At 44.4% G+C, this 14,009-nt stretch overlaps 1 protein-coding gene across 2 annotated transcripts in view; it reads left to right on the forward strand.

The window, feature by feature from the left end:
• The first annotated feature begins 7,459 nt into the window (after positions 1–7,459).
• Positions 7,460–14,009, forward strand: part of FERMT1 (FERM domain containing kindlin 1) — a 34,282-nt gene continuing 27,732 nt past the window's right edge. The window contains exons 1-3 of one of the 2 annotated variants that reach the window (XM_028144764.2): positions 7,460–7,798; positions 11,193–11,392; positions 13,028–13,261. In XM_028144764.2, coding sequence (XP_028000565.1) covers positions 11,242–11,392; positions 13,028–13,261 — 385 coding nt within the window. In that variant the 5' untranslated portion in view covers positions 7,460–7,798; positions 11,193–11,241. The remainder of the gene's footprint in view (positions 7,799–11,192; positions 11,393–13,027; positions 13,262–14,009) is intronic. The other variant, XM_008141074.3, reaches the window with a different exon arrangement.

The following is a 14,009-nucleotide window of genomic DNA, read 5'->3' on the forward strand; positions in this document are numbered from 1 at the left end:
ATTCATGTTCCTCATCTCTAGGTGGTTTTTCATATTTCTGTGATAATTTATTCCACTCTGTTTTTGCTTTTCTCTTATATTGATTCTCTAGGTTTCTTAACTTTTTAACTCATTTTCTTCTATATTAAATTTTGCCTGCCAGTTATATCTCAATAAAACTGGAAAAATATAAGTTAAATAACTGTTTTTAATTTTGCCTCACATAGTGGAGAATTTCTTCAAATGTTTGACAATGAGGAGTTGTTGTTGTTTTTAAATTTGTTTGGGAGCTCAGTGTCCAAGGTTTCACTGGTAAGCTTTGCTTCAGGGTAACTGGATGGGAAGTTGGCCTTTATATAAAAGTTGCCTTTTCAAAGGAGAAATTTAGCTTCTACAGAGTAGAGGCCTCTGGATTTTAGCTAGTTGGGTGGAGGCAGCTACACACTCACCCTACATGTGATGGGGGCGGTGGGGAGGATTGTGTTCTGTATAGAGACTCTCTATCCATTCCATTATTTTTGACAACACAGCTCACTTCCACTTTCTGTCTTACCTGGCATTTTCAAGTCCTGAGTTTCTCTGAGAATATTCTAGAAAGCCTCAGTTACATCCCCATTTTCACATACTCCTAGACTATGAATTTCACTGTCCTGCTTCATTACTAATCACTCCTTATTCAATTTTCTAGCTTCTAGAAAATTCTTAAAATCTCTCATTGGCTGATGGCCTTTCTCCTGTTACCTTTGTCATTGTAAGTTTATATACTTTTATTCCTATACTGTTATCTTTATCAGGGACTCAATTAGAGAGAAGAGGTATATATGAGTAGCTGGCCAACCATCTTTAACCAAAAATCAATAGACTAAGTTAGATTTAGAAAAATAAAGAAATACAACCATTATCACTCTCAGCATTCTGGATTTTTTTAGAAGAAAGTCACTTAACATGTTCTTTTTTCCCACTAACCTGGGTATAGACTATCACATTTTCCCTGGGGTGCATTCTGAGAAAGTAAATAAATTCCTATGGGTTACTCTCCCTTACCTGTGAGCAAGCTAGGAGGACAGGTGAGTGCAGTTCTACCTCCCTGTCATGAGATGCAACATTCTAGGAGTCTCTAATTCCTCCTCTCTATCAGATGAGAATACCCCCACTCTTTTTTATGTATTTATTACCCTACTATTTACTGAACATTTACCATGTTTCAGGTTCTGTCCTGAGAGCTTTACAAACATTGTCTCATTTCACAGGACCTTATGAGTTGGGTATTATTATTCCTACTTTATAGAAGCAAAACCAAACTAAAACATGCCCAAGCCCTCTGATCTATTAAGTGTCAGCAGTACCAGCAGGTGAACACAGATTCATCAATCTCCAAAACTTGAAAACATGATGTTATGTAGTCATTGCCAGGGGTAAGAATAGTGCCCACCCAGTTTGAAAAATGTGGGTTACAAGAACAATCAGCTGTACATGGTCTTCCCTCCCTCCACTCATTGGAAGGTCATGGCTGGCTCCAGAGCCGCCAATCCTCCTTACCTTCTTGGTGAGCTGCTTCAGGGTTAGCATATGCTCCTATTCTCTTCCTTCCCTTTCCCCCTCCTTCCCAACCTCCTGTTTTAAATAATTTCACACTTACAGGAAAATTGCAAAAATCGTACACAAAGAATCTACACCCAGCTTCCTCTTGTTAACATCATACATAACCACAATACAATGATAGAAACCAGGAAATTAGTGTTAATACAATATTGTTAACTAATTTACTGCCCTATTCAAATTTCACAGGCTTTCCCACTGAAGTCCTTTCTCTGTTCCAGTATTCAGTCCAGGATCTCACATGGCATTTAGTAGTCATGTCTTTTTAGTCTCCTCTGATCTCAGAGAGTTCCTCAGTTTTTCTCTCTCTCATGACCTTGACACTTCTGATGAGTATTAGAAATTTATTTTGTAGAACTAGAGGCCCGGTGCACGGAGTCATGCACATTGAAAGGAAATTAATTAGAAGAAATATTTTAGAGGCCAGGGAGGGACCACAGTAGGGCTCCAGGGCATGTCGGGCCTGTCTCACCCAGTCCCGATAGGCCGGACCCCAGCAGCAAGCTAACCTACTGGTCAGAGTGTCTGCCCCCTGGTAGTCAGTGCGCATGATAGTGACTGGTCGAACAATCGAAACATCAGTTGGACACTTAGCATATTAGGCTTTTATTATATAGGATGTCCTCCAATATAGGTTTGTCTGATATTTTCTTACGATTAAATTGAGGTTATGTAATTTGGGCAGGAACAACATGGAAGTGATGCTATTGTCCTTCTCAGTGCATCATATCAGGAGGTGTGTGAAGTCAATATGCATTATTCCAGATGAGGTATGTTCATTTTGATCACTTGTTTAAGGTGATATCTGCATTTTCCTCCACGTTCATGTTGCTATCTTTCCCTATGTAATTGACAAATACTTAGCAGGGAGATATTTTGAGGCTACAAATATCCTGTTTCTCATCATATTTTTACTCACTAATTTTAAAATTCATCAGTGATTCTTGCCTATGATTATTGGATAGAAACTTCAAGTACATCCTCTCTCCACATTTCATTCACTTCCAAATTAAAGCTGTGCCTGAGTGTATCTGAGTGACAAAGTCTAGGAGGTAGGCCCATGTCCTGGCTATAAGAAATCTTGGGAATTGGAGTTCTGATTTAAGACTGGGACTTTCCAAGGATAATAGGCAGCCACAAATATGACTGATATCCACTACAATTACCAAGGTATTTTAAAGTGAGAAAAGCAAAAGGCAAAACAGTATCTATAAAATACTATTGCCTGCATAATTAGTCTATATGCATAAACTATCTCTGGGAGGTTCCAAAGGAAACTGATGACAGCTTTCTCCAAGAAAGGAAACTTTATAATCAAGAGAGGTGGAAGACTTAATTATCAGTGTATATATCCTACATCAGGTATGATCCTTTGTACCCTTTGATGGAGATGGATGCAAAGGAAGAAGAGAGAAAGAGGGGAAGGAGAGACCATTTTTCCTACTCCTCTCAATCTCAACGGTGACTCCAGCACCATGGCCTCCAGCAAGGCCTTCTTACTTTTCTTTGCTCTTCCTCACCCTTCTTCATCTTGTTCGGATAGATACATCAGGACACACCCTCTCCACCCTCGCAAGCAGAAAATTATAGAACTTGCCTGGGCATAGAAAGTGCTTGTTATCCACCCAGCTGGAAAGGAGGGTGGAGCTATAATAGGCACATTCTGCTTCTTTGCACTGAACGCAACATGTTCTCCATAAACACAAGTGCAAGCGCTGCCATTTCTTAGTTGCCAGACTCTCAGTGTGTTTATAAGCTAAGTACTCAATTTTAAAACTTACATCGGATAATGCTGCTTTGTCAAATAAAAACATCAATTAAAAAAAAAAAAAAAACTCCTCCTCTTTTCTCCTCCCAGAAGCTTTTTCATTCTCTCTAACGCAGCATTTTTTTAAATTCTGAGGTGTGTCCAGTGGAAGTGGGAAGGTGTTACAGGAAGAAAGTCGCTTTTGTTTAACAAGTTAAAGTAACTGGACCTTTCTAAGTCCCTCTCCTTGTCTATATCCCCTTTCTGTCCAGTGAATGAAGAACATGGCCATGTCTCTTGTCCAGCCCAATCTACTCACATCCCATATAATAATGCAAACATGACTAACTGATCTTTTGAGGATACTATCAGGTCAGTTTTTCAGGATATGGGTATCTGACAATAGTTATTGTTTTAATATTTGCACATGTAAAACTTTGAGGTCAAGAGATATAGCTTCTCTTTATCCTCCACCTCTTCTGAGAAGCAATAATACCTAACACTTTTCTAGAGACTACAGGTTGTTACAGGCAACTATCAAGCTGTTCGCCAACACTTCAAATTCCATCTCAAAAATCACCTCCTTGCCCTGCTGGTGTGGTTCAGCAGTTGAGCATCGACCCAGGAACCAAGAGGTCACCAGTTTGATTTGGGCCAGGTTGTGGGCTCAATCCCCAGTAGGGGTGTGTGTAGGAGGCAGCCAATCAACGATGTTCCTCTTCCATCGATGTTTCTCTTTCTCTATCCCTCTCCCCTCCTCTCTATAAATAAGTAAATAAGGTGTGGTTTTTTTTTAATCACCTCCTTTCTGAAGCCTTTTGTCATACTCCTCACCACTCCGCACACCTGCAGAAAGAAGATGGCCCGCTTCTGAATTCCTTAGCATCAGAGTTATGACCTGAAGACAAAGTCTGTGCTAGTTCATCTTAATATTTTCAGTGCATATTATGATGTCTATTTCACAGGAACATAATGGTTGAATGAATAAATAAGCTAATTCATTGCTTGATTTATATGTGTAGATTAATTAAATAACTGGCTCAAAGTATTGGTTGTACTTGTTTTTTAAGATGAAGAAAAGATGAGTATTGCTTATTTATGTATATATGAAATGTTGAAGTCCAGAATACACTTCTTAATCTACTTCTAACCTGAGACCTTAGGAAATGGATGGGTTGTACCTGTTTCACAGGTAGTAAGTTTAAAAAAAAATCCAAGAACACACAATATGGATGAAATTCAAAAACATAACCCTGAACAAAAGAAACCAGACACAAAATAGTACATGTCATCCAACGGCATTTATATATGGCACAAAGATTGGCAGAACCCTTCTAGGGAGTTAGAAGTCAAGATGATGTTTACTCTTGGTGGGGGATGGCAGTAACAGGAAGAGAAACTAGACTTCTGGGGACTGGTAATGTCCTGTGTCTTGATCTGGACACTCAATACACAGTTTGTGAAAATTCATCAGCTGTATATTGATGATTTGTACTCTTTCATAAATAAATATCTATAATAATAAAATCGAAATATGCTAATTAGACCAGACAGCCGAACGACCTCTGGACATCATTCCAGACATCCTTCCGGACGAAGCCACGGTGGCGGGGGCCAATGTAGAGGCAGTTAGGGGCAATCAGGCAGGCAGGCAGAGAGGTTAGGGGTGATCAGGCAGGCAGGCAGAGTGGTTAGGGGTGATCAGGCAGGCAGGCAGAGTGGTTAGGGGTGATCAGGCAGGCAGGCCAGCAGTTAGGGGCAATGAGACAAGGCAGGCAGAGTGGTTAGGGGTGATGAGGCAGGCAGGCGAGCAGTTAGGAGCCAGCGGTCCCAGATTGCGAAAGGGTGCAGGCCAGGCTGAGGGGCTCTCCTCCACCACCCCCCCATGCATGAATTTCGTGCACTGGGCCTCTAGTGTAATATATAATAAATACATATATTTCAATTAAACACTTTAAAAACAATACACAAATTTGTTCATTATATGAAAATTCATCAGTTGTATATTCATAATATGTGCTCTTTCATATAGATAACTAGAGGCCTGGTGCACGAAATTCGTGCATGGGGGGCTAGGGGGAGTGTCCCTCAGCCTGACCTGCACCCTCTCCAATCCGGGAGCCCTCAGGAGATGTCCTACTGTCAGCTTAGGCCTTCTCCCCATGGTTCTCTGCTCTCTGCGGGGCCTGCCTGCTCCACACCAAGACAACTGCCAAGCAGGCCATGCTGGGTGCTGCCTGCAGGCTGCACTTCACTGCTCCCAGGCCGCTGAGGCTGTGCTGGGTGCTGCCTACTGCTGAGCTTGCCTGCTCCCGGGTCGCCGCAGTGACACCAAGCAGGCCAGCTTGCCTGCTCCCAGGTCACTGCAGCGATGGCCAAGTAGGCCGTGCTGGGAGCTGCCTCCTCCCTACTGTCAGAGGCAATGAGATTAATTTGCATACTCACTCCTGATTGGCTGGTGGGCGTCACGAAGGTACGGCCAATTTGCATGTTTCTCTTTTATTAGTATAGATTATATGTAATAAATACATAATATATAATAAACATATATATGTATTATTTCAATTAAAAACTTCGGCCAAGCAAAAACGTAAAACCAGTTAAATTCTTTAGCACAACCCAGATATTTTCAACTAAAATGAGAAACCAATGTGATGTAAATAAAGCCATTACTACTTCAAGACCACAACTAAGATCTTGAAGACAGTCCATGTTCCATTCAGCCATGAGCAGTCTCCAGAAAGTAAAACTTTTAGACTCTTTATGCTCAAGATAAAAGCATATTTGTTAAGTCCGTGCTGGGCATGTAGAGACTGGGACCAGATGACAGTTGTGGGACCAGATGACAAGTGACCCCATTCCCAGAGTTGAGAAACTCTACCAAATTAGGATATTCAGTTTTCAGATTTTCATTATGTGCTGACAAGTGTTCAAATAACCTTGTAAAATACTTTCAAAACGACAATAATGACTATGATGATGTACAAGCAAAAATAAGGATTCCAATTCTAAATTTCACCACATTTTAAATTTGTGTTTACGCTGTGGCAAGCTTTATGCACTTGATGTGAATCGCTAAAGCCTGTGTTATACTGCATGAAATTCCCCATGGAATGGAGGTGCGCAGTCCATCCCTCCACCCATTTTACAGATGAGTTCACTGTAATTTCCATGTCTGCTTTAAAAACAGCGTATCCTGCCCTAGCTGGTGTGGCTAAGTGGATGGAGCGTCGACCTGTGGACTGAAGGGTCCCGGGTTCGATTCCAGTCAAGGGCACATGCCCAGGTTGCAGACTCCATCCCCAGTGCCGTGCAGGAGGCAGCCGATCGATGAGTCTCTCTCATCATTGATGTTTCTATCTCTCTCTCCCTCGTCCTTCCTCTCTGAAATCAATAAAAATATATTAAAAAATAAATAAATAAAAACAGTGTTGTGTTAAAAAAACAACAACAAAAAAACAGCGTATCCTCTGAGCTCAGCTCAAGGCCCGGCACAAAATAAACACTCAACAAATGTGTGTAATGTGAACGAAGAAGGCGTGGAGAGGTTGTGTAAATTCCCCAAAGTCACCCACCCTTCCCGCTCCCTTGGGAAGTGAATCCGACAGGAAGGTGACCAGCCGGCGGGCTGGGTGGTGAATCTGGGGTGAGCCACCCCAGACTTCCGCTTGGGGCGCGCCCTTAGGGTGCCCGGGGTCTTCCATTGTGCGTAGTTTGGGCGCCTCACCCTCCTGGCGGGGGAGGGGGGTTTACATCACCCTCTTACTCAGAGACGCGCCGCCTTCGTTTCTCCCACCTGCGATCAGGGGCCTCCAGGCTCTTTAAAGGGGAGTTTCTGGCCTGGGGCTGGGAGTCTCCGGGCCGGGGCGTTCCCCGGGGTGTGAGTGACGGCCGTACCTGGAGGGCAGGGGAAAGGAGCCGGGCTTTAATAACCTGTGTTCGCCCGGGGAGAGCCCGGGGAGCCGGGAGAACGGAAGGCGGTCTAAGGGGGCGGGATGAGAGGTGGCACGGTCGGAGCAGGGAGTAAGCGCGTGTCCCAGGTTCCCCTCTCACACACACCACCCACCCCGCAACCCCGCCGCCCTCCCGCCGCGTAGCAGCCCTCGGACCACCTTTTGCCCTTTAAAAAGGCTGCGGAGCGCGCCTCCTCTCCCGGGAGCGAGACCCGGCAGGCCCGGCGCTGAGCGTGCCCTCGCCTGCCGAGCCGGGCGCCGGCCGCAGTGCCCCTGAGGCCGCGGGGCGGGAACTGTGCACCCGCCTCGCAGCGTCCGGCTGGGGGCGGGCGCCGCGCCTCGGCGGGAGGTCCCGTGCATCCTCCCCCGGCGTCCGCAGCCCAGCGGAGCTGCAGCCGCGACCGTGCGCCCCCAGAGCCCGCCCCGACTCCGCCTGGGTGGCCTCGGTCCTGGCCTCTAGGGGCGCCACCCTCCACGTGCAGGTCTGCGAGGCTGCACGCCACCGGCTCCGAGAAAGAAGGTGGGTGCCACGGGGCTAGGGCTAGAGGGGGCGGCAGACCGGTAGGGAGGGGCGGCTCAGGTGGGCCACGCGATCCCTCGGACCCCTGGCCCCCTGACTCTCTCCAGCGCGCTTTCACTTAAATGGCTGTTGAATTAAAAATAACGTCCTTGGCGTGCGGCAACCTTCTGCAGCCTTGCGCAGCGCGCCACGCAAAGTAAACTGTCCAGCCGTGGGTGCTGCCTTCATGGGGGGGAGGGAGGGCGGGTTTCCACCTACCCACTATCCACCCGGGACCCCGGACCCTGCAGAATTGACAAAAGATAGGCCTTCCGAAACGCACACTCTGATCTTCCAGGGAGAGCGTGGAGGCTCTTGCCCATATCTACCTATCTATCATCTGTCTGTCTAATCAACCTATTATCCTTTGTATCGTTTTCTGGTCTGTCTGCCTTCCTCGTTTTCTTTTTTTTCTGCCTCCCCCCCACCCCCTGTCCCTCTGTCTCACTCTCGTTCCTGCATTTTCTCTGAAGGACAGGAGGAGGGAGGCAGCTGGGCTTCACCCCAGCAGGCATTTCTGCTGGTGGCCTTGCTTCTTGTCCTGGCCTCTAAGATGCCCTTTCACGGTTGAAGTTCGCTGCTCTGCTCAACAAGTAGCAGCTTGCTGCAGATGAGAAATTCAATAAAAATGAAGGCGCGGAAAGATAGGGTAGGAATGTGGGAAAACCAGATTGTCTAATTTTAGCCTGGGTTTGTTGTGAGGGAATCACCATCTGTTGCCTCAGTGCGAAGTGTTTTGATTGCCCAGGTAAGGAAAGAAAAGACCTTTATGTGTGATTGCTCATGGACTCGCCTTAAAAGACAGGTTATTTTCTTTATGGACAAAACGTTTTTAAATAACTAAACTCCAAATCATAGCATTTTAGAAATTGTAAAGCTGTTAGAGTCAAACAGCTCAATGCCCTGTTATGAGTTTGTCTGTGAAGGTGATATCTTGATTGTCTCCTCACTGGGGAAGATTTACATGAGTAGAAATGCTTAGTAAAGGCTACGGAGAGTTTAGCTCATGTGTTCTTAAGAGTTTTATTTCATATTGGTGTCGCAACAGTATCAAGGATGTGTCCCGGTATAGTGGTTAAGAGTTTAAAGTTAGAAAGACCTAGATTTCTGTCTGTGCTCTACCATCTAACTTGCTGTGTGCTTTCCGGCAAGTTGCCTAGCCTCTCTGATCCTGGGTTTCCTCGTTTCTAAATGGGATTGCTGACAGGGTGGAGGCAACACAAGAATAGTAGTTAACACAGAATACACCACCCAGTAAGTACATAATAAACAATACTTGAAGCTGATGAGGAGGAAGGGAGTAGTTAGGCCTGATATAGCCATGGCAGGGCACTGCCCCAGCAAGGGGTCTGCATATGCGCGTATGTGCACGGGGAGGAACAAGCATTATTATATCACTGGCATCCTTCTGGTCATAAAAACATTAGGAGCTACTTCTGAACTTTTGACTTGATTCAAACAAATAAAATCTGTCCTATGCCTATTCAGAATTGCATGTTTAGCTATTTTGTGTATTTCGAGGTACTCTGAGGCTTACAATTATGAGCAGTTTCAAATAAACACCAAACCGGCGTGACCCTGGTGGATTAATTATTGCTTATTATTAAAAATAGTGTTTTTCAAAAGGCCCTATAGACCCTGGCTTGATCTTGATTTGGGTAGGTGGAGGGAGGAACTGACCCAGGAGCTAATGTTTCACTGGGCTGTTTCAACTCAAAAGTGTGAGCCACAGACTGGTATCACATAGAGTTTGTTATGCATGCAGGGTCCACCGAGACCTGCTGAATAGAACCTGCATGTTCATGAGACCCGGAAGGGATTCATGGGCACTTTCGGTTGGATCAGCCCTTTCTTAGGAATTTGAGTGCGCCAATGTTGTTTTTTTAAACAGGTCTTAGGAAAACATGGATTTCTCATAAGCTGTCTTTACCTAGCCAAGTGAAAAAGATTTGTTACCACTTACATGACTGATTTTGATTTAAAATCTTTAGATAGCCAGGAGACATGTTATCATTTGCTTTCTGTTTACAAGGAACAGAGAGCCCAGCCAATGTGGCTCAGTGGTTGAGCCAGTCAACCCATGAACCAAGAGGTCGTAGGTTCGATTCCCGGTCAGAGCACATGTCTGGGTTGTGGGCTCTACCCCAGTAGGGGGCGTGCAGGAGGAAGCTAATTGATGTTTCTCTCTCATCGTTGATGTTTCTATCTCTCTCCCTCTCCCTTCCTCTTTCCTAAGATCAATGAAAACATACTTAAAACTAACAGAGAGCTAATATTTTCTTTTCTGCCAAGTCTGGATTCCAGTGTTCCTATTACCCCCTTGAGACGTTTCTGTTTTGATACTGCTTAGCTGAAATAGACACTATTTTGCTATATTTTTAGTTTTTGAATTTTCATACTGGAAGATGTCATTAATATTTATAGGATGAATATAATAATACATATGTGTTATATTACAGATAAAGATTCTAATGACATCCTTTTAAAATCAGCTTTATTAAGGTATAATTTGCATACAACAAAATGTATTCAATGGTACATTTAAAATCTGTGTGTTTTATTGTATGCGAATTATACTTAATAAAGTGGATTCTTTTTAAAGGTATCATCAAGGATTTGTTGCCTGTTGCTAGAATAGTTCAGAGAAGATCAAGAAAAGTCAGTAGAGGGAGAAAATGAAGGTTGACGCATTGGGCAGGCACAGAAAATAAAAAGCCAAGTGGTCTTGGGAGAAATGAAAGATAAATTTAGAAGGCTTGAGACCCTTGGTATAATACTTTCTTGTCTTTAAAATTAAGATGCTGCACCCCCTACTAGGGATGTGCCTGCAACCAAGGTACATGCCCTTGACCAGGATTGAACCTGGGACCCTTCAGTCCGCAGGCTCACGCTCTATCCATTGAGCCAAACCAGCTAGGGCCTGTTTTTTTGTTTGTTTGTTTGTTTGTTTTTTAATTCTATCATGCATACAGTATACCAGAACAGTCATATAAGCATATAATTTGGAAATAGAAATTAGACGTGTACACTCAAAGTTAGGGGCAGGTCATCAGAAAAGTACAGAAGCAATCCTGACAATTTGCTAAGCTTGTGAAGAAATTCCATTCCCCTCCCAGCCTGCTTGGTCGGTGATGGCCTATAAACAATTCCTAAAAGGGATGGGAGTTAGTCTCTTATTTTTTCTTAAACACCTGCATGTCAACAAGGGTTACTAAAAAATAAATAAATAAACAAATAAATAAATACATAAAAATAAAATGCTGAATTTAATATCTGGGGCACTGAGAATGCTGCAGATTTTTTTCAAGATGAGGCCAAAATAAAAAAATAAACATAAAAACATTTTGCTCTGCAGGGTCTCCTCATGTTCTGATCTCTGTCTGCAGACACCTGCATTTGCCACGATGCTCTCAGCCAATGACTTTGCATCTGCTTCTTGGGACCTCGTGGTCCGAGTGGACCATCCAGATGAAGAGGAGCAGAAAGACATCACCCTGAGAGTGTCCGGAGACCTGCACATTGGGGGAGTGATGCTCAAGTTAGTAGAACAGATCAGTAAGTTTCTGTTTTGTTCTGGTGTCTCTACATTTGAAACCCTCTCTGTTGCATCACCACTGATCTAAGTTGTCTGGTCACCTACATTTTTCTGATCATTTATTTGGTAATGGCCCAGAAAGCAAGCACCCTTCCCCCAAGAAGAAGAGAACTAAGGGGCCCTGCAAGCGTCTCAAACTAACCCGCCCCAAACAACCCTTGTAAAAACCCGAGTCCCTGGTGACAAACTAAAGCTTCCCGGTAGATAAAATGCCACATTTCCACAAGAATGGGCCCATCCTACTGGTGACATCTAGGGTGACCGCAGGCTTTTTCGAAGGTGCTGGACTCCTGTTAATGCTTGATTGCTCAGTGATAAAGTCAACCTGGTGCTAATTTTTTTTTTAATATATTTTATTGATTTTTTACAGAGAGGAAGGGAGAGAGATAGAGAGTCAGAAACATCGATGAGAGAAACATCAATCAGCTGCCTCCTACACGCCCCCAACTGGGGATGTGCCCGCAACCAACGTATGTGCCCTTGACCGGAATCGAACCTGGGACCTTTCAGTCCGAAGGCTGACGCTCTATCCACTGAGCCAAACCGGTTTCGGCCACCTGGTGCTAATTTGTCTTTTAACACATGTCCGCCATTTGCTACTCTCTCTTCTTAAACAGAGAAAGAGAAATCTTCAGGGTCAGAGTTTCACATCAGGAGTCAACACGATCAACCTAGAATTTAATAATGTTCTGTTTGCTTTGTATTTATTTTTATCTTCTAAGGCCATGGGTGTGGGCTCTTCCTTGACACTGGTGAAATGAAGTTCAGTGAATTTTCAAAGTCATGTAACCACCACCCAGGTCAAGAAATAGAACATTAGTTGTTCCCCCACCCCAGTCCCGTACCTGACCCCTCCTTGTCACTGCCCCGCCAAAGGTAGCCACTAAGTTAAAAAGAGAGAGGGAAAAAGAGAGAAATCATTTTTTACAAAGTAAATAACAACACTGGTGGCTCTTCATTTAGCAAAATAAAAGATTGACTATTGACTCCAACGTTGATGAAGGGAAACGATTCAACTTCGATGCCAACATTGAAGAAGAGGGCAGTTTCCATGTTGATGCTAACACTCAGAACATATTCGGCTCTGATTTTAGTGTAGACACTTTGGAAACTGGGAATATGATGGTTCTGATAAAAGCTGGGCATTACCGAGAAGAGTGGTGTGTCAGCTTTATAGAACTTCCATGCAGGCTCTGTTTGGGCGCTGTGGATATTCCCTTGTGATGGGGGGAAGGATACATTTCTAGTGGAGACATTATCTTGATTAAACAAAGCAGAGCGCTCCTGGCCTTCCCAGGAAGGACCATGGCACTAGGAGATTGAAGGAAGAGAACTTCAGCATTTCAATACGAACATAATTTGTGTATTTCTGCTCCTTCCACAGTATTTAAGTATCAGTGATGGTAGGATTCAGTCTGTTTTCTACCTGTCCCGCCTTAGACTCTTTGAAGAGAAGCCAAAAATTGTTGAGCCTTGGGTTATACGAGGAGATGGGGCGCTGAAGAGCGGCCCTTTGTTTCCATTTTTGCGCACAGTGGAATTGTCTGGAGTGCCCTCCCTCTCGTTTTACTTCACTGTGTTTTCTATTTTTGCAGACATAGCTCAAGACTGGTCAGACTTTGCCCTTTGGTGGGAACAAAAGCGTTGCTGGCTCCTGAAAACGCACTGGACCCTGGACAAATGTGGAGTCCAGGCAGATGCAGCGCTTGTCTTCACCCCTCAGCATAAAATGCTTCGCCTCCGCCTGCCAAACGTGAAGACGGTGAGATTGCGAGTCAGCTTCTCGGCTGTGGTGTTTAAAGCTGTCAGTGATATCTGCAAAGCCCTGAGTGAGTACCCCGGAGGGGCCCCTGTGCCCTTTGGACTTTTGGCAGAGGAGGGCAGGAAAATGCTGTGTGCTCCCTGCCTGCCTCGAGTGGCTGGCTTTCCAGAGTACTGCCCTCCTTAGGAAGCACACTTTTCAAACCCAATTCTGAGGACTTGAGCCATTGAAGTGGAGTTAATCCAACCGGGACGTTATTGAGATACTTCAGATTCATTTCCACAAAGCTTAAAACTGCTTCAAAAGAGATTTATACTCAGAAGAAACAAACCCATTACAATCCCCTAAATTAATTTCTCTTAGCCATAGTAAATCATCATTATATTTAAGACAAACAAAAAAGAGTTCCATTAAATCACTATCACCTTGGAGCCAAGGCATCCTTATTAGTTTTGAGAGGATGGTGGAGTAATGTCTTCATTGCTTCTCTAACACTTGGCTCCAATAGCCCTATCCACAAAAATCCTACGCAGAAAAGTACACTTAATTATGGATTGAAACAAATTGATACCATCCCATAAGTGTAACAGCCATTAAGGACAGCATCACCTAAACCCTTTCTTTCTTTTGTGGGACTTCCTTAGTGGGAGTAAACCCTGCCTTGTGAGGGTGTTCTTATTTCATACTAGAGGCCCTGTGCACGGATTCGTGCACCATTGGGGTCCCTCAGCCTGGCCTGAGCCCTCTCACAATCCGGGACCCCTCTGGTTTTGGCCGATCTGGCAGTCCAACATCCCCCAAGGGATGTAGTAGTG

The sequence above is a fragment of the Eptesicus fuscus genome, chromosome 12 (genome assembly GCF_027574615.1).
Source record: "Eptesicus fuscus isolate TK198812 chromosome 12, DD_ASM_mEF_20220401, whole genome shotgun sequence".
Taxonomy (NCBI): Eukaryota; Metazoa; Chordata; class Mammalia; order Chiroptera; family Vespertilionidae; genus Eptesicus; species Eptesicus fuscus.